The sequence below is a fragment of the Mycteria americana genome, chromosome 3 (assembly GCF_035582795.1).
Source record: "Mycteria americana isolate JAX WOST 10 ecotype Jacksonville Zoo and Gardens chromosome 3, USCA_MyAme_1.0, whole genome shotgun sequence".
Taxonomy (NCBI): Eukaryota; Metazoa; Chordata; class Aves; order Ciconiiformes; family Ciconiidae; genus Mycteria; species Mycteria americana.
In genome coordinates, this window is record NC_134367.1 from 122,571,986 (window position 1) to 122,593,561 (window position 21,576).

The 21,576-nt window shown below is 46.8% G+C and overlaps 1 protein-coding gene across 5 annotated transcripts in view; it reads left to right on the forward strand.

Moving 5' to 3' along the window:
- MEIS1 (Meis homeobox 1) overlaps positions 1-21,576 on the forward strand; it is a 110,377-nt gene that overhangs the window by 3,631 nt on the left and 85,170 nt on the right. For 4 of the 5 annotated variants that reach the window (XM_075496855.1, XM_075496859.1, XM_075496856.1 and 1 more), the window contains exons 3-6: positions 868-1,009; positions 1,512-1,562; positions 2,389-2,439; positions 3,823-3,969. In XM_075496855.1, the coding sequence (XP_075352970.1) occupies positions 868-1,009; positions 1,512-1,562; positions 2,389-2,439; positions 3,823-3,969 (391 nt within the window). The remainder of the gene's footprint in view (positions 1-867; positions 1,010-1,511; positions 1,563-2,388; positions 2,440-3,822; positions 3,970-21,576) is intronic. The other variant, XM_075496858.1, reaches the window with a different exon arrangement.

Here is a 21,576-nt window from a genome sequence, read left to right on the forward strand (position 1 = left end):
CAAAAAAAAAAAAAAAAAAAGAAAAAAGTATGAAGCCCTGGAAAAAAAAAATGAACTCCCGGTTATAAATATACATATATACGTGTGTGTGTGTGTGCCCACGCTTATTTATTTATTTAAATTATTAAACGGCCGAGGGAGCCAGATGCACACGGCAGCCTTGCTCCCGGGGAGGCTTTTAAAGCTGGGAGAGCCCAAAAGCACCTGGTTCCCCCCGCGGGTCGGGGCTGCGGAGCTGCGGGGGGCAGCGGGGCAGGCAGGCAGCGGGCGGGCAGGCAGGCAGGCAGGCAGCCCGGCTGGCCAGCGCCTGCCGGTGTGTCGGCTTGTTTGGTGTCGGGGGGGTGGGTAGAGGGGCTTTTTCTTTTTTTTTTCATTTGGATGGGAGGGTGTTTCTTTTTTTGTTTTTCTGGGTTTTTTGTTGTGGTTGGTTTTGTTTTTTTTTTTCTTTCTCCCTTCGCTCCCAGCAAGTCCTCCAGCGGAAAATGGGAATTTAAAAGCATGAAAGGCAGAAGTGTACGTCCAGAAATTTTTCATTTCTTCTTCTTTTTTTTCCTAAAGACAAGGAAAGTTAATTCAAAATGGCTGCTGGAACCGGCTTGGGTTTTATTCTTAGCTTGTCCTAAGGTTGTATGAACAATCTCTGCGGCCAGATACCGCCGAAAGCCCGGGGAGATGCGGGGCTCCGGGCCGGCCGCGGGCAGGGGCCGGGGCGCGGCGGGGGAGCCGGAGCCCCCTCGGTGGGTGCCCCCTCCCCGGGCCCGCTGCTGCGGGACTGACTATTGTTGTGTTGGGGGCTTTTTTTTGTTTTTGTTTCGTTCTGATATTTTTTTTCCCCTCTGTGTGTGTGACTATTGTATTTTCTTTCAGACACCCCCTGTTCCCTCTTTTAGCACTGATTTTTGAGAAATGTGAATTAGCTACATGCACACCCAGGGAGCCCGGGGTAGCGGGAGGCGATGTTTGCTCTTCCGAGTCTTTCAATGAAGACATAGCAGTGTTCGCCAAACAGGTCAGCAAAAACCGGGTTGAAACAGTAAAAGAAAAAAAGAGGGGGGAAGAAAAAAAAAAAATCGTAACGAGAAAAACAAGTCTCTGTTGAGATAAAGATGCGCGTTTCCCCCTCCCCCCTCTCTTACTGCAAGAGGCAGAAAGAAAACCCAACCCAACCAAACCCCCCAAAATGGGGAAATCTCGGCGTTTGCCCCCCTAAAGAAGCGAGCTGACCGGAGCGGTCGGTGCCCAGGCAGGAGCTTCGCTGCGCGGCTGCCGGGAGCCGGGCCGGGGCTCTGCCCGGGGAGCTCCGTAGGTATTTTTCGGTGTATTTGATTCACTTGTTCAAGTGTTTGGCCGATGCACTAAATCCAGCAGTCAGGGCTTTGCACGAAAGGTTACATAATGGACCCGACAGTGTAATGAAGCAAGAAATAATAACGTCTGCTGTTTCTGCTTCCATATTTCAAATCTTTTTTATTATTTTTTTTCCCCCCTTTCCTCCCCTTTCTTATATTTAGATCCGAGCAGAGAAACCCCTCTTTTCCTCTAATCCTGAACTGGATAACTTGGTAAGAGTTAACAACACTTCTTCCTCTCCCCACCCCCACCCCGCCACCCTCCCTTCCCTTCCCATTTATTTTTTTTTTTTTTTTAACTTCTATGTCTTCTGGAGATGTGGTTTGGTGGTGCTAAATTGAAAATTTCTCACGTGGATTTTTTTTTTTTTTTTAAATTATGAGGATGATGATTTTTATAATTACAAGTAAATACGGTGCGGTAATTGCGTGGAAGTAAAAAAATCCCATAAGGATATACATAAAGAAAGCCCCATCCAAAGGGGAGCTTGCGGGCTTGATGGCGAGCTTGCCTGCCCAAGAGGAGCGTGGATTTATCCACGCTGCAGCCAGCCCCTCCACGCACCTTTTAAGCAGCTCGATGGGAAACGTAGAGGATTGCTGTGGCTGGAGATGCACCGTTCGCTAACTCACGGAAAATGAGGTCTTTTCTCGCTTGCCTTTTTCTTTTTTTTTCCTTAAGGATAAACAAATATTTTGCCTCCACTGTAGGAGTCTTGCTCCCGCGTTCGCAAAGCGAGGAGCCAGCGATGGTGTTTAGAGGGTTTTTTTTTTAAAAGAAATGTTTATGATCCGTATAATTTAGTTGCTTCGTCGCAATAGGGATTTTTTTTTTTTTTGGGTTAACTCTAGATCGCTTCTCGTTAAACAGCGCACAAAGCCACCGCTATTAAGTTTTAGTGTTATTGCCATAAATCAAAACAACTTTTTATTTACTACTAGAGAAAAGTCAAGCTACAAAGTGCAGCAGGGGCGGCTGTGGGAAATATCCCCAAATCCAGAAATGAGATAAATACTCGTGTTGTTTGTATCTTTGCAGATGATTCAAGCCATACAAGTATTAAGGTTTCATCTGTTGGAATTAGAGAAGGTAATTTTTGTCTCTCTCCCTCTTTCTTCCTCCTCCGTTTCAGTACTGCTGAAGTTCAGGCTTCTGGTAAATTTGCATAAATGTCTTTCTTTCTGGTAATTAGTGTCAAGACCAATCTTGGCGTCCATTTCTCTTCGCAGTTTAATTACAATTTCAGCCTCTAAAACCGGGCTCTCAAACACCCAGGCCTTGTGTTCATTGTAATACTTTGCTGGCTTTGTATAAATAGTTGCAGTTCTGTGGTGCCGCAGATGAGACTCGAAATGGTTGGTTCAGCCAAGCCCCTGAAATTGTGATTTAAAAAAAAAAAAAAAAAGATTTTATTTTTTCTTGGTGCTGGTGAGGAAGAGACTTTGGTTGCAGCTAGTTGGAATGGGGAATTTTTTTTTTTTTTTTTTTTTTAAGAGCCATCTGCAGGTCAGGCTCAGGGCACGGATTGTCCTGTAACATTTTGCAGAGACAAAGCAGAGTTGATAGTTGTGTCTGTCTCTTGTTCCTGGGAATATTGTACACCTCCGAGCAGAAGAAAGAGATTGCAGCCTAAATGCAGGGGTTTTTGATGGCTATTTTAGAAATCTTAGGAGGGAGAATGCTAATTTCTAAGAAGGCGGTGTCATCCGAGCTCACATTAAATTGGAAGTGTGCTCTGGTTTCCTGAGGATTTTTTACGTGTCATTGATAGCTGGCCTAGAAGAGAATTCCCTTTCTCCTAAAAATAAACATTTTGAGAGGTTTTTAAATAGTTGAAAAGTTTCTCGGGAGCCTCAGCCACTTTATCTAACCATAACTGGCAGGTTGTTCTCGCTCTACCCAAAATGTGTTAAAATCTGCCCATTAATAGAGGTGGCTCAGGTAGGAGTCTATCAGAGTGACTGGGGATTTCAGGGCACGGATGCCTATAATGTATTTCAGCCCAGTATTTTTTTTTTTTAATCCTTTTTTCTGTCCTCATACCCCTTTGGAAAGGGTTTATGATGAAATAACTGGATGAAATTAAATAGTTTACCTTAAATGTCACCCATGCAGGTCACCTCTCTAATGGCCACAGCTCCGGGAGCAGATGAATTTAACACGGGTGTTGAATATGTTGTAGCCTGTGAATCATCTTGTCACTGTCAATTTTCTGGGATATCTCTATTTTGCGAGAAAAGAAAGTTATTCCTAATTCTGGATGCGTCTAGAGGTCTCGGGGGGATAATTGCAGTGTGTTTCCCCTATTTAGGACTTTTGATGTCACAGGGGTGAAGGGGGGAGACTGGTTGCACTTGTCAATTGTACTTACGTATTCCTGATTATATTTTCTTCCCCCCCCCCCCCCTTTTTTTCTTTTTCCTCTTTTTTGTCTTTTTTTTTTTTTTTTCTTTAACCTCTGTCATAATGTAGGTACACGAATTATGTGACAATTTCTGCCACCGGTATATTAGCTGTTTGAAAGGAAAAATGCCTATCGATTTGGTCATAGACGATAGAGAGGGCGGATCAAAATCGGACAGTGAAGACATAACAAGATCAGCAAATCTAACAGATCAGGTATGATCTCGCCAACGCCGCACACGCTGAAATTTGTATGCAGATCGCTCGCTGGGTCACTACGCCTCCTTTTATTATTTGCATATGATTAAGTCCCTTTTAGATAAATTTCCATCGAAATGAAAATTTTTGAATAATGTGGCTATTATTGCTTCATTAAGGCTTGCTCCCGGATTCGACCTGGCGAGATGAGCTTGTAAAAGCATCGCCTGCAAACTCGACCTGGTTCTTGTCGCTTTTAATTTTTGTCTTTATTTTATTTACCCTTTACAATAATAGAAGTGGTATCCGTGAATCGCTGGCTTCTTGGTGGCTTAGGAAAGGAATGGCTGGAGCCGTTTACCAAAATAATAACAAAATCCGAGATAGGTGGTCCGGGGAAGACAGAGAGGGTTTGAAATCTAGCAAATACTGGCTATTTTCTTCCCGTCTCTACGGTTCATTAGTCCGTCTTGTCAGTTTTCCTTGGCCGAATGCTTTTAGACTTCAGTGAACATTGCTTTGTGCACGCCTGCCTGCTGCAAATGCGCCCATTTTATTTTACTTAATAGAAAAAAAAAGGGGGGAGAAAATAAAACGGGACCCAGGTTTTAAATTATTTTCCTTGAGCTTTCAAGTTTTCAACCTCTCTCTTTAAAAAAAAAACAACAACCAAACAAAACAACAACAAACCACAAAATATCCAAACCCCAAAACGCAGCCAGCAAAGCCTTGCGTGGCTTTGACGGTGTGCAGGTTTTGTCTGGGATGGTTCAAACCTTACTGCTGGCTGTAGCCGATGTGGGAAATGGGGATGACTTGGGAAAGCCGGCTTTCCCCTCTCCCCTCCCCTTCTCCTGCCTCCGTCCCCTCCGCTGGGCTTAGGCTGGGATTCTTGCCTTTTAATGGGAGCGTTTGGGGCGAATTCAGGAGGTGCCCAGAGCTAAATTAAGCTCCTGGATGATGGAAGTGGCCGAGATTTGGCTTTTTTTTCCCCGAGTTGGCTAAAACTGCGGGTTTTTTTCCCGGTTCTCTCAACCGAGGGGTAGCAGCGCTTTGGCTGCGAGAGAGGGGACCCTAGGCAAAAAAAAAAAAAAAAAAAAAAATCCCCGACTAAAAACCCCCAAGTTATTTCTTCTTGATGATCAGCTTCGTAAATACAGTCTGAGGAGCAATCAGCTCCCGACTCTGGAGGTTTCCTTTTGTTCAAGCAAGGCGCAGTCAAGCAGACAGGAGTTTCCTCAGCCGCTTTGCCATTATCACCAGCACTGTCAGCCAGGAGTTATTTTATAGATTACCCCCATAAAGGTGCGGTGCGGTGCGGTGCATTGCAGCGTGGGCAGGATCTTCAATATTTTCTCCTCTCTGCCAAAGGCTCTGGGGCTGCCGGTAGTGCCGTGACAGGGGGCAGGCAGGCTTGAAGGAAGGCATGAACTTTTAAAAAGGGGTTTATGTGCACATATGTGGGGTTGTTTGTTGTCGTGTCCCCCCCCCCCCCCCAGTTTTGCTGCGAAGGGGAAAAGCTTCGCGGGGCGGGCGGAGGGCGGCGCGGCAGGGAGATGCCCGGCGGGCCGGGCCCGGGGAAGATGCTCCGGGGCCCGGGAAAGATGCTCCGGGGGCCGGGGAAGATGCTCGGGGGACCCGGCGGCCCCGTGCAACGCCTTAAAGCGAGGGTCGCCCTACAGCGAGGGTCGAGCTGAGGGAAGCTGGGCTCGCTGCTGTTGAATCAAAATTGTAATCCAACAAGTCTAACTAGAAAATGGGTTTCTAAAAGCTCTGGAGTGCTGGGTACATAAAGCTATTTGAGCAAATTACAAGAATCGCTCAGGGGCACGAATGAAATCAACACTTTAATTGCCTCCAAAATGAAGATTTATACCCCATTTTCCCAACGAATCATTATTTTATTAAAGTGAAAGCTAAAGAAATGAAGCTATAGTTTTGGGGTTGTCGGGGGGAGGGGGTCGTGTGTCCGTCCGTCCGTCCGTCCCCTTTTCTTTTCGCCAGGAGCGCGGACATTGCGCGCCCGGCGCCGGCCCCTCTCCCGCTGCGCGGGGCCGGCCGCGCACCGCCGCGGGGCTCAGCCCCGGCGCCTCCGGCTTTGCGCGGGCGCTGCGCCAGCCGCGGAGCCGGGCGGCCTCCCCGGGGTGCCCCGGCTCCCGGCCGGGCAGGGGGCCGCGCAGCCCCGCCGCCGCTACCCCTCCGCACCCGCGGAGCTGCGCGGGGAGCGGGCCCTTGCTTTCCCCGTCGAAGGGGGAAAGGCGCAAAAAGGCGCTTTGCCCCCCTCTCCTCCCGGCCGACGAGGCGGCGGACACAACCCGCGGAGAGCGGGCGGGCGGGCGGCGCAAGGGGGGGCCGCGGAGGTTGCGCGGGGGATGCGCGGCCGCCCGCGTCCCCGCTGAACTCCGGTGCCAAGCCCGGCCCCGGCGAGGCCGGCAGTATCTGGGCCCTAATGGTTAAGTAATAAGGTGTTGAGCGCTTGTCGCTGGGGCGGCTAATTAGGGTGTCCCTCCGCGCTGCGCCTTTATGGCTGCGCGGCCCTCGGCAGCGCGGGTGCGCAGGGCCGGGCGGCGGGAGAGAGGGGCTGGCTGCCGGGGAGGGCTGTCCGTCCGCCCGGCCGGCCGGCCGCCCCTCAGCCTGCCCACGGTTGTGCTTTTGAGAGTAGTAAAAGAGTAAGTATGTAAAAGCTTTTATTATGGATTTAATTACATTTCCTTATATTGTGGTAGTAAAGGTTACAGTTAACAGGGTGGTTTGTTTTTTTTTTTTTTTTTTAAATTTATTGGTTTCCCCTTATTTATTCTTTCCTTCTAGGCCCCTCAATGCCAGGGCCTTTACGTCCCCCGGTTAATGGAAAGCAATGACACTAATGCTAGATTTTGCAAAGTAAAGCCCCATAACACTAACCATTGTTCAGTGATTTAACTAGCTCCGTGGCAATAGGTCACTAAAATAGCATCCTTCTCCCACGGGCGTGACCCCGCTGCCTGCCAGGGTGGGACCTGCAGAGTTGTTGTTTACCGTGACGGCTCCAGAAGTACGAGGCAGGACTTTGGGGTTTTTGCTGGGGATAATTGAACTCGAGATCAACCGGGCCCTGGGACTTTAAAAAGCCTAGCTGAAGGATTGCGCCCATCCTCAAAGTTTCAAAATAAACCTTTTTTAATCATTAGCTTTTCAAACATTTGCATGTTTAAATTTTCGAATGTTTGTGGGAGCCCGGAAAGATTTAAAACACAGCTGTTGTGTGGTGCGGCTGGGAAAACTCCCTCCGATTAAAAAAAAAAAACCCCAAAGACTGTTTGTAGTCAGATAGCAGAAATGCAGTTTCTTAGGTAATCCTAAACTGTTACCGTGGGGCAGTTTTCTTGAAGCCACATCACCTTGGCACCCAGGTGCTCTAGTCCGAACTGTGAAATTCCTCTACGAGAGCGTGTCTAGAGAAAGCCTTTAGAAAGCCCATTAAGGAAAACGCGGTATAAGGTAGCCACCACATTTAAATAAAGTGCATTAGCAGCATAAGATAGATTTTATAGAGACAAAAGAGTATTTTCTTACGTAAAATAAACTTGTTGAGCAATTCCACGGTAGTAGTACTTGACAAAAATTGTAATTTAATAATGCACAAGCCAGATACGTGCGCAGAAACTTTGAAAGGCAAATCGGCAAAGAGCCAAATTCCTATAGGGACTAGGAGGGAAATGATCAAAAAATGAACATGAAATAAGACTTCCTGTAAGAAGGTCCATAATTCAACATTATTTGACTCCACTGTCAGGGAAATTGTTGAAGGATAGTAAACTGATACTAGAGTCTCAGTCATTTTTGTTACAGTCTTAAATGTTTGCAACTGTGGCGTTTTAGATGGCCCTTCTTGGGTGATAGTATATCATATATATATATGAATATAATAAAGCAACACTTCTATTTATGTTGCAATAGATTTTTTTTTAATGTGCGCGGTTGCAGAGTTTCTCTAAACAAAATGCGGATAGACAGCAGCTTTTTTTAAAATGGGAAAATTACTTAAAATGTGTTCTTTACAAAGAAAGAATCATAAACTGGAATGCAATGTATAGCATATCTGAAGGTGGATGGGTTGTTTAGGGCATCGACCAGTTATGACTAGACTAACTTTCCCAAATTCTTCAAATATATTAGCTATACCTTGCAGCCAATACAAAAATAATGCCTCAGGGGAAAAAAAATTACTGAGAAATACTATTTTACTTGGAGACTTCACAGGTTTTTTCGAACCATATATGGTTTTAAGTGGGGAGAGCTAAGAATATTACTGCCTGCAGTATACGTACTCCCATATTGGAGGAAGAGGCATCAAAATAATAGATGCGGTGCAGAGGGTGCAAGGTAGAATTCATTTCTGCATAATAAAAGAGTTACGGCGAAGTAGGACTCTGAGGAGGACCAATAAAATAACGTTTACAAGACTCAAAATTTAATTTTCTTCCTCTGACTTTATGCCAGTGACTCCTTTTTCGGTTTTTCTGGGGTAATTTTTTTTTTTTTTTTTGCTGTGATATTTGGGAGCTGTTACCGTGCCCGAGTTTGGCAGACTATTTAATGTAGAGATAAAACACGTTAATTTATATTCTGGACCTGTTATCCGAAACACTGTGGCTGAAATCATATTAGCAAAATAAGGTTTGCTTTGCTCTCCCGTTTCTTTAAGCAAGTAAATACATTGTTAAGTAGATATGCGATTGAGTATATTTTCTTTCATTTATGATTTCATTTCAATTCTAGAGTCTTTGCTGGGATTTGGTTTTTGGAGTTTTTAAAAAATCATTCAAGAGCCTAAGCGTAGCCGTCCTTACAGCTGGGTATAATATTTGCTGACTTCCTTAAGTTGCGTGCTCAGGCCTAACTTCCGTGTAAAGTTTTTCAAACTGAAGTTACCTTTTGTTGCGAAGGATAGTTTAATTCCCTAATTTTTTGCATCCTTTTCAATATCAAACCTGACAGAGCTGAGTTTAAACCCCAGGTAACCCTGGAACTTGTCCTAAACATTTGCGAGCATATCCCAAGGCGTTCCCGTAAGCGGGAGCTCACGGCGTCTTTGCTTGTTGTTTTGCGGTAACTTGGAGGTTTGCAAAGAAGTTGTGAAAAAATGAGTTTTGCCTTAAATTTAATCTTTATGGCTGAGGGTTTGAGGCTTCCTTGGCTGCTCGTCCACAGGTAGCAATAAAGGTAATGGGCTCTGCACGCGGAAGGGTTACTGCAGCCCGGAGCGGGCAATGTTAGCGCTTAAAAAAAAATCAGATTATATCGCACTTAATCAAAACGAGTAAGTGTAGGTCGTGCTGATAAACACTGCTTTAAAAAGCAGCGAAAATCCAGCACAGCTTCTTTAAATTAGGGAATCTCTTTTTGTTGTTGTTGTTGTTTTGCATTTCTGCATTTGGGGGTTTTTTGGGCGCATCAGCGTGCAGTTAGGAGCTATCTTGTGTAAGCTAAACAAATTTGAGAAAGTAAAGAGCAGGGTTGTTTCTGGTCATGAAAATTTTTGAAGGTTTCTTGAATTGTTTCCTGGTGGGGGTCGGAGGAGAGGCTGGGGCGCGCTGCAGTGTCACCCCGTGTCCTCGGCGTGTTACCTCCCTTTCTTGATGCTCGGTTGCTCGGAGCAGGCTTTGACTCACACGGCAAATTGGGAAATTAGTGTTTATATTTGTTTTTTTCCTGCAGTCGCAGCAGTATTTGAAGAGGGTAACTCTAACAGGGCGCACGTTTTGTGTTTTGCCTTGTTTGAGTGGATTTCTGTCCCTGCTGAACGGCCCCGTATCTAACCCACCGCTGATATTCTGTAATGGGACTTACAGACAACTTGCTGACTGTTGGTTCAGCTCTTCTTTGGCATGCTTGGCGTGGTTGCGTTTTCCCTTTTACTACCTTCAAAAGGAAAAAGAAAGAGATGTAACCCAGCCTCGGAGCATAGGTGAGAGCAGAATCCCTGCAGGCCGGTGTCCTCGGGACTCCTTTTTTTAATTTAGGTGAGGTCCCTGGCAAGCTTCAGCCCCTCTGCGGCAGTGGTGGGGTCTGGTCTCTGCTAGCGAGGGGGCTGCTGGCACGGGGGATCCCCATTGCCTCGCTGGTTGTTGCCGTTGTGGCTTCGTTTATTTATTTTCGGGCGTATATATCCAAGAGTTGAAGAGCGATGCAGAGATTTCAGGCTTACGTGGGTCGTTGCACGTACCAAAGGCGATAGCGCAGGCGGTGAGTGGTTTCTGGGGGTTACTGGATTTTGGAAAAGGGGGTTTGAGATTCATCAGTAGACGTCTGGGCAAATGTTGAAAATTTAAACATTGGTGAGGTGAATTTAAAAAAAAAAATCTGAGTTTGTCCTGAAAGCAAAGGGCCTGTTTGCAATTAAAAAAAAAAAAAGAAGAGAGATCTAAAAGTAGAGACTGCCATTTCCTTGCTAACTTACGGGGCATGGGGAAGGTAGGATGGAAAGAAATGGATTTGTGCCCAAATTTGGCCGTTCTTACTTTTGCCGGCGGCGGGACAGGCTGCCGAAAGTCATGGTGGCTTCTTGTTTTACAAGTGGCTTCTTGTTTTGCAAGCGTCTTCACATCCAGGCCGGGCGCCCTGTGGAAGAAATGTTTTTTTCCCCCCCGTCGGAGGTTATATGTTAGTCATCCATGAGTTTTGGGGATCAATAAAGGGATAACTGTGAAAGGCAATGGCCCATAACGCACGGGGAGTGAGATGGGTTGATCTAATGGTTCCCGCCTGGCCTCAAAACTCGATGAATCTCTGGGTTTGTCCACACAAGGACACTCAGGAGAGGTAAGACAAATTGATTGGGTGTAAAATTAAAGTGCATTAGTTAAAGTGCATTGCACTATTGTGTGGATGCTCTCATTCAGAAGTAAAGTGGCCTTAGTTCACTTTAGCCTAATCCCCTTTGGAGTAGGCCACTTTTCTTTTGAATGAGAACATCCACATTAACTTTTAGTTAATTTGTCTTTCCCGAGCGTCCTGGCGGCCTCGTGCCCGCCGCTCTGGAGAGGTTTGGCCGGCTGGGCACGGGCTCCCCGCAAGCTTTAGGTAGGCTTTTCATTAGGGATAGTCCTCTCCGCAGCAGCACTTAACTGCTGGCGTTCGTCGTCGCCCCGGCCGGGGCTGCAGAGAGCAGGCTGGCTCCGCACCCTCCTCTCCTTCTGCTCCTGCAGCTCAAGAGCGATACTGTTTTTAACGCTGCCTGGGAAAAAATAGGAAAGCTTTACGATGCCAGGGCTTTGGGGCTGGATTCGGCCGAGGTGGCACGGACAAGGGCTCAGCCGGGCTTGAGGCAGGGGGAGAGCTGCCTGCACCCCGTCCGGGGGGGCTGCGGTTTGGGGGCCGCATTTCCCAGGTGAACACGGCATTAGGCTCCCCGCTGGTATCAGTCCTCCTCCCAGTAACCTGAGCGTTTTCTTTTGCGATGGTGATTTGCTCTCCCGACACGCTCCCTGCCTAGGTAGTTTCTTCCACTGATAAGCCATTTTTTAAAGACAGCGAGGAAATCTAGATTAACTCTTTTCGGCTGATGTTTCCAACCATAAAACCAGGGACTGAAAATTAACTTGTAGGAGAACTAATTTACCTGGGAAAAAAAATAACGGTAAGATAGTTTTGGAAGCTGTTTTATATTCTTGCTTGGAGTTCCCCTAGCTTGAGTTCTTGTTAGAGGTATTTTCGGGTGTCTTCTAGAGCTTATAAGTAACCTATTTATTTACTTTTCACTGGCTCAGCCGTGTGTGCAAATGCTGCGCCGTGTCACACTCCTGCTGTTGCCCATTCCATTCATAATAAAATTTACAAGGCTTCTTGCATTAGTAAGCACTTTGCTATTGGAGCCTTTCCTAGAAATACAGAATTCTATTTCACCAAAGTATTGTCTTTCCTCTTCAATCAGGGCCGAGGTGAGCTATTTTCTCAAGGACTCTCCAGGCATCTACATGATATTCCCACTTGTGCAGATGATCTCCAAAACTGCATTACTTACTCCTCCGTCAAGAAGGGCCATCACAGTAAATTAGAATTCTCTTATTAGCGTCACCGGGCTTTGAATTTGGCCAGCTAATTTTATTTGCAGTTTGGCTTTTTCTTTTTCTTTTTTTTTTTTTTTTTAATGTAAAGCAAATATGCATCCAGACCCTCTTTGCTGAAATAAACAGGCCAACAATAAGAGGGGTAATTCTTCATTTGCTTAAAAGAACTGTCTGTTTTAACTTGAGAAATACTGACAAAGAGTAAAGCAACAGCTGATACCATCACAGGCAGTGTACTGTATTCAAACAGCTGTACAAAATGAAAAGCTGCGGTATTAATCCTGCCATTCACAGTTTATTTAAGTTTTTCAAGCTTCTCTCGTATGGGCATGGCATCAATGCCTAATTATGCCTCCATTAGGGTTTCTAGGCCCTTAATACAGAAAATGATTGTATTTAAAATTTGGAAAGCTGCATCGATGTAATCTAAGATTCTTGCAGCTGGCACACGTTCAGGGAATGCAAACTTTACCTTGTAATTTTCTTTTCATTCATTTGGTCTTTAGGTTTGGGTCCGGTTTTGTAGTTACGGAGGAGGTCAGGTCATCGCCGGTGTTTTTAACGCTGGCTTTAAATAGCTCCATTTAAGGCTGCGTAGCTCTCGGGAGGAGAGGGGAAGAGCAGATTAAAAACTCCGTGGCTTTGTCCGTCCCGTTTGCCGGGGTTGCAGGACTACGGCCGTCTGTGCAAATAGAAATGATAGAAACGAATGTCTGAAGCCTGGCACACAAGGAATTTGTCTCATCGGCGTTTTACCCTGCGCTGAACCAGGGCAAGCTCTGTCAGCACAAGCTGTGGTTTATCCACGGACGTGAAAGTCTTGACCCCTCACTTGGCTGTCCCTTCGCTACCCATCGTGTTGGGGTGGGGTGTGCAGAGATGTCCCTGGTCTCAGGTGGGATATCACCTGCTCGCCGATGATCGGCAGCAACCCGAGGCGCTTGCTCTGGTGTGCATGGTGACTGCTTGCCGAGACTTGGCTTAATCCGGCAAGCTAAGTATTAACTGTGGCCAGCCCCTTGCTAGAAACCCTCCCGGGAGGACGCGATTGCTGTAGACTCAGTAGGTGGCACTTCGGTTTTAGGCTTGAGCCAGTGCAGACAACCCCTCTTCTCCTCGGGGTGCAGGCACAGGGATGTGCCGTGCCACGGTGGCCTTGGCCCCCGAGCTCCTCCACTCCCCCCTGCGCCACGGAGGTACCTTGCATGGGTGGAGTTGGCCAGATTTTTTGATGAGGGGAACGTCCCTTGTAACTTATAAAATTTCTCTTGCGTACTGTTGTGCAGTGTTATGGGGGAGTAGTTCTGCTACGTTCTGGACGCGGCTGTGTTTCGGTGATGGGTACAGCCGTGTCACCGCAAGGTCGTTTGAAGTCATGACTTGGCTCTCTCCTTTGCTCGTGTTCGTGCAGGCTTTTTGGGCAGCGCTTGACACAGGGGCTCTGCAGCTGAGTGACGCCGCTGGGCATCACCGCAGCGGGAGAGTGACAGTGACGGGGACAGAAGCCGTTCAAGCACACGGGCAAGTCAGCAGCAGGCAGCTTCCCGGTGCTGCCCGCTGTTTGCAGGGGTGCTCGGGATGAGGTGCCCAGTGTTTGCACGGACGCTCGGGAGGAGATGCCCGGAGCACGCTGCCCGTGCACACCAGAGGCAGCGTGGCTGCCGTGCTCAAGCCGTTCCCTCCTTTGCCTGGCTTGGCCTGGCGGATTTTGCGGCTGTGTTACCTCAGGAGGCTCCTGGCCCTTCTCTCTGTTGCACAAACCAGTTTGTGGCTTCCACCTACTACGGGAGCATCGTCGTGCTTTTCCCATGTCCGTGAGGCCGGTGGCAGTGCTTTGTGGCACGGCTTTGTAGAAAAAGTATGGTATGTACGACTGTGTATTGCTACATTCGTATAACCCCCGTGAGGGATCTCTTTTTTATTACTATTTTTTCTTAAAGCCGGAGCGAGGGTATGCACATGACTAGTACGTGCAGGGAGGATTAATTTTGTTCTTAAATGCATGTGTGTGCATCGAGCCGGGGTTTCGTCCGCAGTGACAAGTGTTTGAGAGATCCTTCGGGTGAGAACTGATACAGCGATGCTGGAGGGGCAGGGGTGGGGAACGCCGCTCTGCTGACGGCACGAGATGCGGATGCTCTTCCCAGGTCTGTCGCTGAGGTTTTGGGGCAAGACGATGAGCTGCTCGTGAGCTGAGATTTTCTACTTCTCCTTCTCCCTTATCAGGTAGGGTTGATACCTTAATTTATATGTCATATGGTGATAGCAAGGTGTAGGAGATATATAAGAATAAGAAGTGATGCGTTAAAGTAATGAATTATTTCACTCGATGGGTAGTTTAAAGAAAATAGTGTAAAGAAAGCAAAACGTTTCTGTTTGGTGTCCCGGGGGAGTGCTATGCTGAATCGAAAGGCTGACGGTGAAAGTTGCTTTTGGTGGCTTTGTGCTTTGGTTTTGGCCCCTTCCGCTATCTTCCGCGTAATTACCACTTTTCAAATGTATTTAAAGGAAGGAGGGGATAAACTTAAATGCTGGATGGAGTAAGTAGCAGTGCCGCCAGTAAGTTCTGCAGAAGGAGCAGAGCTGGGGGCTGACTGGAAGCATTTGCAGGGTGGTGGACGGTCTGCCCGTCCCGAGGTCTGTCCGTCCTGAGGCATGGGTCCACATGGGGCCATGCCGTGAGCCCTGTGCTGCTATGTGCCCCACTGGCTACTCCAAAACCTCCCTGGGAGGTGCAGCGAGGCCACAGGGACCTCTCAGCCCAACTTTTACGGGTAGCTCTGGCAGCCAGACGTGCTTCCAAGCCATCCCTCAATGGGCGGGTGGAGGCGGTGGGGAGCCACGGCCACCTCAGCCTGGCGAACCACCCCTGGAGCTCGCCATCCTCCAGCTCCCGCGGCCCGGGCTTGGCGTGTTTTGTGGCCGCCGGCTTGCTGGCATGTGGCTCACAGAGCCAGGCCGCTTGGCCGCTTCCGCCTCGCTGCAGATTCGGCTTGTTGTGAAATGGTAGAAAGTGGAGGAGCTGATCTGCGGAAGGGTTTGGCCATGAGCGTTGGAAAATGTGAATCACGGGGATTCCAGTTTTAAGCCTTCTGGAGATAACGGGCAGCACGTACCAGAGTGCGTGACTTGCAGAGAGCCTTAAAAAACAAGGCGGCGCCCTCGAGATTAAGCAAACGCTTTATAATCAGGAACACATTTTATACCCAGCGCAGCCTTTGCAGGTATCACGTCCATTCAGACGGAAAGGTGTAGCTGGAGCGAAGCTAATTATACCGCAATTTAATTTTAGTGTTGAAGAACACTACGAGGCGAGCGGGCTCTTGAATCCTGCTAACAATGCGCCGTAATCAAAATACGCTGACTCCGATTGGCGTCTGTTGTCAGTTAGCTAAAAAGACCATTTGATAGTTGTGACATACGCTTGGCGTTTTTTGCTTGCGATGGAGCTGAAATGAAGTATGGCTGTTGCAGAGCGAGGGCTGTGCTTGTGCCTTCCCTCCCCAAGAAGCCTCAGTTGGGCCGATGGGATGCTGGAAGTGGGAGCCCGCATTTAAGTGCATGTAAAAAAATTTGCAGCGGATGCCCCGACGGGTTAATTTTGTCTTCCCGAAAGATACCACTCCCAAAAATCTGTAAGGGGAATGCTTAGAGATGTGGTTTTTGCTGTAAGTAAAGCCTCGCTGTTTGCCTGAGCCCAGATGTTCAGGGTGAAGTGCAGATCTTTCCGAAACGCCGACTCCCGCCGAGGCTGCCTGCTGGGCTCCTGGTAGGGAGGGAGGGAGAGGGATGGGAGAGGTTGAGGGCTCCCTCTCAACCCAAATCTGGCTGGGCAGGTCATGTTCGGGATCTCAGCCAGCCATCCGAGAGCCTGCGCTGTCTCAGTCGGACCTGGGCATCTGGCAGATCCCCTTCTAAATGACTTTTAACACGTAAACGCAATAAAAGGAAGGGATGGTAGACGCTCATTTTCTGGCTAAGCGGCGAGGCGTTTTTCCTGTTTACACCTTTGGAGGAATCGTTACATGAAATATTGAACAGGAAACTCTTATTTGTCTCTGAAGGCCTTTTTCCTGGTCTAGAAAGACGTGGAAAATATTCCAGTCCTAGTAAATTCAGTAGGGCCAAGGAGGAATAACACACCTCAAGGCCCTGCGCACCAGCCTTCAGGAGGCAGTGCTGTCGTTTGGGGCCGACTTTGTGCATGTTTCTGTACGATACTCGACTTAAAAAAATCTACACGGAGCAGTGATTTTATCTACCCTGACCGCGAAGCTGTGTTTCCTTCTATCGAGAAAGGGATGGGGATTAATGCTATCTAGCGATAGCGATACGGCTCTTATCAAAGGGAGGAGACAGGTTTACAATGCAGGGTTGCTCTAAATAGAAAGTACTAGTCAATGTTTGTTGTGTGGGAGACAAAAACCCTGCATCGCCATCAGCTGGCTCGGTTAACCTGGCTGGGCAAGCGGTGTTTACTGTTGAGCTGAGATTAAAAAAATGAGGAATGGAGTAAGGTCAATCGAATGTAAGGCATGGTGTGATTGAGACAGTTGCTGCTCAGGCTTCATGGGCATCCGTCACGGCTACCACGTGCAGCAGCCACCAACGCAAGAAGCAAAATCTGAGGTCTAAACCTGCTGCTGCCCAAAAGAAGGTTGCTTTCCTTGTTGCCAGAGGTGATTTTGGGTGGCTGCGGAGTCCCCTCTCAGAGAGAAAGTCCATCTGCCCACGCTGTCCCCCACAGAGGGACTTTGGAGATGGTTCCCCAAGCACAGCAGGTTTGATTTCAGCGTGTGCAGGAGGTGGTGGGACTGTGCTCCCGGCAGAACGCAGCCCAGGCTGGTGGCTCTCCGCGTAGAGGTGAACTCACGCACCCGTGTGCACACGAATGGGGTTTTTTTCCGAAAGTCTTGCCCCTGCAGAACTGACGGGGCTTTGGTGCCTCCTGGAAAAGAAGAGCTGTGCTTTTTCCCTTTCCTTTTTGTCTTTATGTCCCACCCAGTCTGATGATCTCCATTTCATTCTCCTTTATTTTTTGCGGTTTATGCTTGCTGCTTCTAATTATTCTTTTTCCTTTGGAAAGCGCTATCACCCTGTCCTTTTGCACTCGTGTTTGCTTTTCCATTCAGCCTGTTTAGGACTCTCAGGCCCTTTCCTCTCCTCTCCTTGCCATGCCCTCTTCTCCTCCGTACTCCAAGGGTATGGGGTGGAGCGGAAAGCTCTGCTGTGTTGGAGGTACCTGTGTGGGTACGCAGCCGGTGTTGTGCTGCACAAAGATGTTAGCTCCTTCTCCGAACCTGGGTAGGTTCGGCAATGAATCGCGATAGCAGGGCTAATGGAGAGAGCTAGCGTTGTTTGGTGGATGTTGGTTTGATGATCTTTGCACTGTGCAATGTTAGTTGTGCCTAACATTGAAACCCTGGCCTTGTGAAAATCAGTGGCAAAAGTCCTGTTTATTTCCAGTTTTCCATCCTCTGTGGTGTTCACATTGATACCCGCTCTCATTTCCTTTTATCTGTTTGTCTCAGAAACTGTCCTATGTTGCGTGCATAAAGACAGCTTACATCTTATTTTTCCTGTGCAGCTGCAAAGAGTCAGAGACGAGTCTTACCCTCATTTGAAATAAGGGGAAACTAAAGATAGAAAGCTTACGACTTTTCTGGGGCTAGGAAGGGAATCCAGGTCAGAGCCGAGACTTCCACGCAGAATTTCTTCATTCGATGGGCCCTGCCGCCTCTAATGCTGCAAAGGTTTCCATCTGTGCAAGAGTTGCCCTCGCTGTGCTGCTTAGTTGCAGGCGGAGTTATCGCCTGTCTGTCATTTCGACGACCTTATTTCTCTAGACTTGGAACACCTCTTTTCCATCCGAACTTGATGTTTGTGCCTTTGTTGTTGTTCTATTAAAAACAAGTCACCTCTGAATCCAGGTTGCGTGAAGCAGATTACGGAAGAATTATCAGCGCTAAAAAAGAGTGTGTTTTGCAGCATTTTGAGGTTCCTGCACGTATTGTTTATTCTGACCCCCTTGGTTTTGGTTGTATTGCGCGTGATGTCCCCACGTGGCTTTGGCAGGCTGGGTGGGGTTGCTGGCTGCTGGCTGGCAGCCTCGGTTAGCCCCATGAGGAGATGGCAAAGCCATGAGTGGGTCCTCTCAGAAAATCAGGGTAGTCGTGACCGTGGGTTTAATGGTCCCCGAAAGTCCACACTGGGCAGAGATTGGAATAAACAATGTATGCGTGTGGAATCTAGGAAATAACATGGCATTATATTTTTAACATTAGCAAAGTATATTTTTAGTCCTGCTTACCAATTCGTATTTTTCGAGGTTTTCTTCCCGATTAAGAGAGAATTCAAAAACTTTCTGTTATGCTGAATGGGGACCAGGCTACCTGAGGATTATTACTAGCCATGCCCTCCAGAAGTGAAGTGGGATAAGGCTTGTGGACTGCAAAGACAATGTCTGTCTATCATGGAGCTCTAGCTTCAGCATCGGTACTATGGATTATACACTTAAGGTATTGAGCGGCCGTATTGAGTGTTTTACCCAAGTGAGGTTGGGGACATCAGTACAGTCAACAACTAGAAGGATAAACTATGCAAAAAGTAAATCCTTGCGAAATAGATGGGTTCAGTTTGTAGGAGATAGATGCGATGACTTTATGAGGCAGCCCCCTTTTCGCTTCGAGTTCTTGCCTGTGGTGAGTACAAGTATTTCCTAACGTGGTGGGTCACTGCCCTCAAGAGGAGTCGGGGAGGGTTTTTAAAAGGGAGGAGTTAAGAAGAATCTGAAGAACATTTCAAACATAACGCATTACTTTTTTTCTAATGAATAAGTATTTAATTTAGGAAAAGAAAATAAGATAAAACTTCAGAAGGAAAACAATAAGCCCAAATTATGTTGACAAATTGCTGGCAGCAGCTCAGTTCCTCCAGGGCGAGGGGGTGAATGATTATACCTGCAGCCAATTCTCTGGTAGCCTGGAGGAGCGGAGGTTCGTCCAACAGCTAAAGGAATTAGCCGTTCCCCGTCTCCAGTTATTACACAGACACAAATGAGCCCACAAGAGGGCTGTGCTCACAAAACTTTTGAGAAGATATATATATAAGATGCAGAGTACAATTTTTATCACCTGTAATAGAAAGTGATTTCTTTTATTTATGTACTTATGGTCAAGCCTTCCGTTCCTTGGCCAGGACCTCTTTTTTTTCCCCTTTCACATGCTTGATGCTCAAAAAAAATCCATTTTATTCTTTAATATAAGCAGAAGGCAGTGGTTTCCCACACTGCATATTAGTGTTAACTTGACTCAAAGCCCAGCTGTTGTTGGATTGCAGTAATAAGTGCACGTAATGTTATTTATATTGACTCTCCAATTTAGCCATTAACCAAATAATTTTGTCTGTAGCTTTTTTGTTTATTAAGGCTTGATGTTCACCATGACACAAGTCAATAACTGCTTCAGAGGCCTCATCAAATGTGGTCCTCCCTTTGACGGGGCCGTTGCGCTGGTACCTGCTGGGGCTTGTGCTTTTCAGCCCAGCACATCACCCAAGTGGATGAAGCACCTGGTAAAGGTCACGGGAGGCAATCGGCGCTTCTGGGATTATTTAAATACACAAACGTTTTTGTTGCTTCCTTTCCTTTTCCCTTTTCTTCTTCTTCTTCTTCTTTTTCCCCCTGCTTGTATCAGAGTACTCAACAAGCTTCAAAACCAAAACAAAAGTCAGGAAATGTATTTCAAATGCCATGGGTTAAGATAAAACATTCCTTGTAGAAGGTCTTTTGCCCTTAAAGTGGTGCAGCATTAGGGGTACCCTAGGCTGAATCCTCTTTTCTTTTAAATCAGTCATGCGGCCATGAGTCGAATCAGTCCCTAGCTGGACCATGGTTTTGGCACTAGAAACTATTGACCAGCAAGAAAGGCAATGGTGCAAAACCAGTTTAAATCATGGGAACTTACAGCGCAGCCTCGAAATCCCAAAATTATTTTGCTTGCGTGTTCTCAATTTTGCTCGTGCGTTCTCGATTTTGCAAAGATTTGGGCTGAAAGTTTCACTTGAACGTTGGGGCAGGGGCAAGCTTGGAAGAGAAAGATAAAAGCTACTAAAAAAAGGATTATCAGCGGGTCCCAGCCCATGCCGCAGTGTCCGTTCTCAGCTCAATGGTGTCTAATGTATAAGCCCAAGTCATAATGGGCCATTATCCTTATTTATACGCTATTGTCACGACCGCGTGGCTGAGACCCTCCTCTGGAATGAGCCAGCCTATGTAATGGAGTGATTAATTTATATTACTTTGCACTTCTCTAAAGTCTCCCTTTGGAAGAACTCCACATGTTTTACAGTCGCTAATTAATTTAATCCCCCAACAATATCTGCGCTGTGGATAAGTGCAGCCCTCTTTTTTTGTTGTTTTTTTTTTTCTTTTGGGTTTTTTTTGTTGTTCCCCCAGTAGAAACTGAGTCACAGAGATCCCGTGGCTCATCCCAAGTTATGCAGGTCTGGGCGAGCTCGGGTTGCAGGCTTTAACCTGGGAGCCAGGCGGCTTTTCCAAGGGGCATTGCTCATTTGCAGAAATGGGGAGCAAGTCTTCTAGTTTCTCTCCGTGCGCCCGTGATTAGCAGGAACGCCGGATTTCCTTGTAGAAGGTGACATGGAATTCATTCCTGTTTATGGCAGCCTTCGTACAGTGAATGGAAAAAAAATCGCTATCATCGCTAAGGAGCCCTGTCAAGTGATAAACCGCAACTTCTTGGAGAAGGGAAATAAATAAGTGAGGCGTTTCTAGTTCTGTGTAGGAATAGATTGTCATGACTACTGTCAGAGTTTTCTCTGTAACTAGTGCTGGAAATATTTCTGCAAAAGAGGGAGGTGGTTCACAGTGTGAAAAATAATAATATTTGGCATGTCCCTGTCAGAAACAATTTAATGTAAAAGTACTTGGAGGATCGGGAGTTTGCGAGTTGGTTTAGAGACTTTGTTGTCTTAAAAGTTCCTTGGAAGATAAAAAAGAAGGATGAGATTAATGTTATACTTGGCTCCCCGCTTTCGTGGACGGGGGAACTTTGCTGAAATAGTCGGGAGAAGAAAAATTACACTTGGTTTTGTGCTTTGGATCTATCTTCCCTTGGTGGAGAGAGATGTTTTTGGAACCGGGGCTGAGTCGTGTCTGTTTAAAAAATAATGCAGCTTTCAACACGGTTATCTCTGAAGAATTTGCATACGAACTTATGCATACGAACCGAAGATAGCTAATCTTTCATCATGTTTAATAAACTGACTAAAGATGTAATTCCTAGTCTCTTAAGACTTGAGATGCTTAGTTAAATACAAATACTTTTGAAATGCTAATAGACGGAGGCAGCCAGGAAAAAAAAGTTAGCAGTATCCCGAGCAGATTCGTTTTTAACAGGCCATAAAAATAATAGCTTAATAAAAGTGAGATTAGGTGGAAAATATTAACTCCTGCTTCTGAATACAGAAATGTAAACATCTAGGATGCACAAAATTTTGATAAACTGAGGTGGAATCCAACATTTCTTGCATGAGTGCCTGTATAATGTGGCGATAG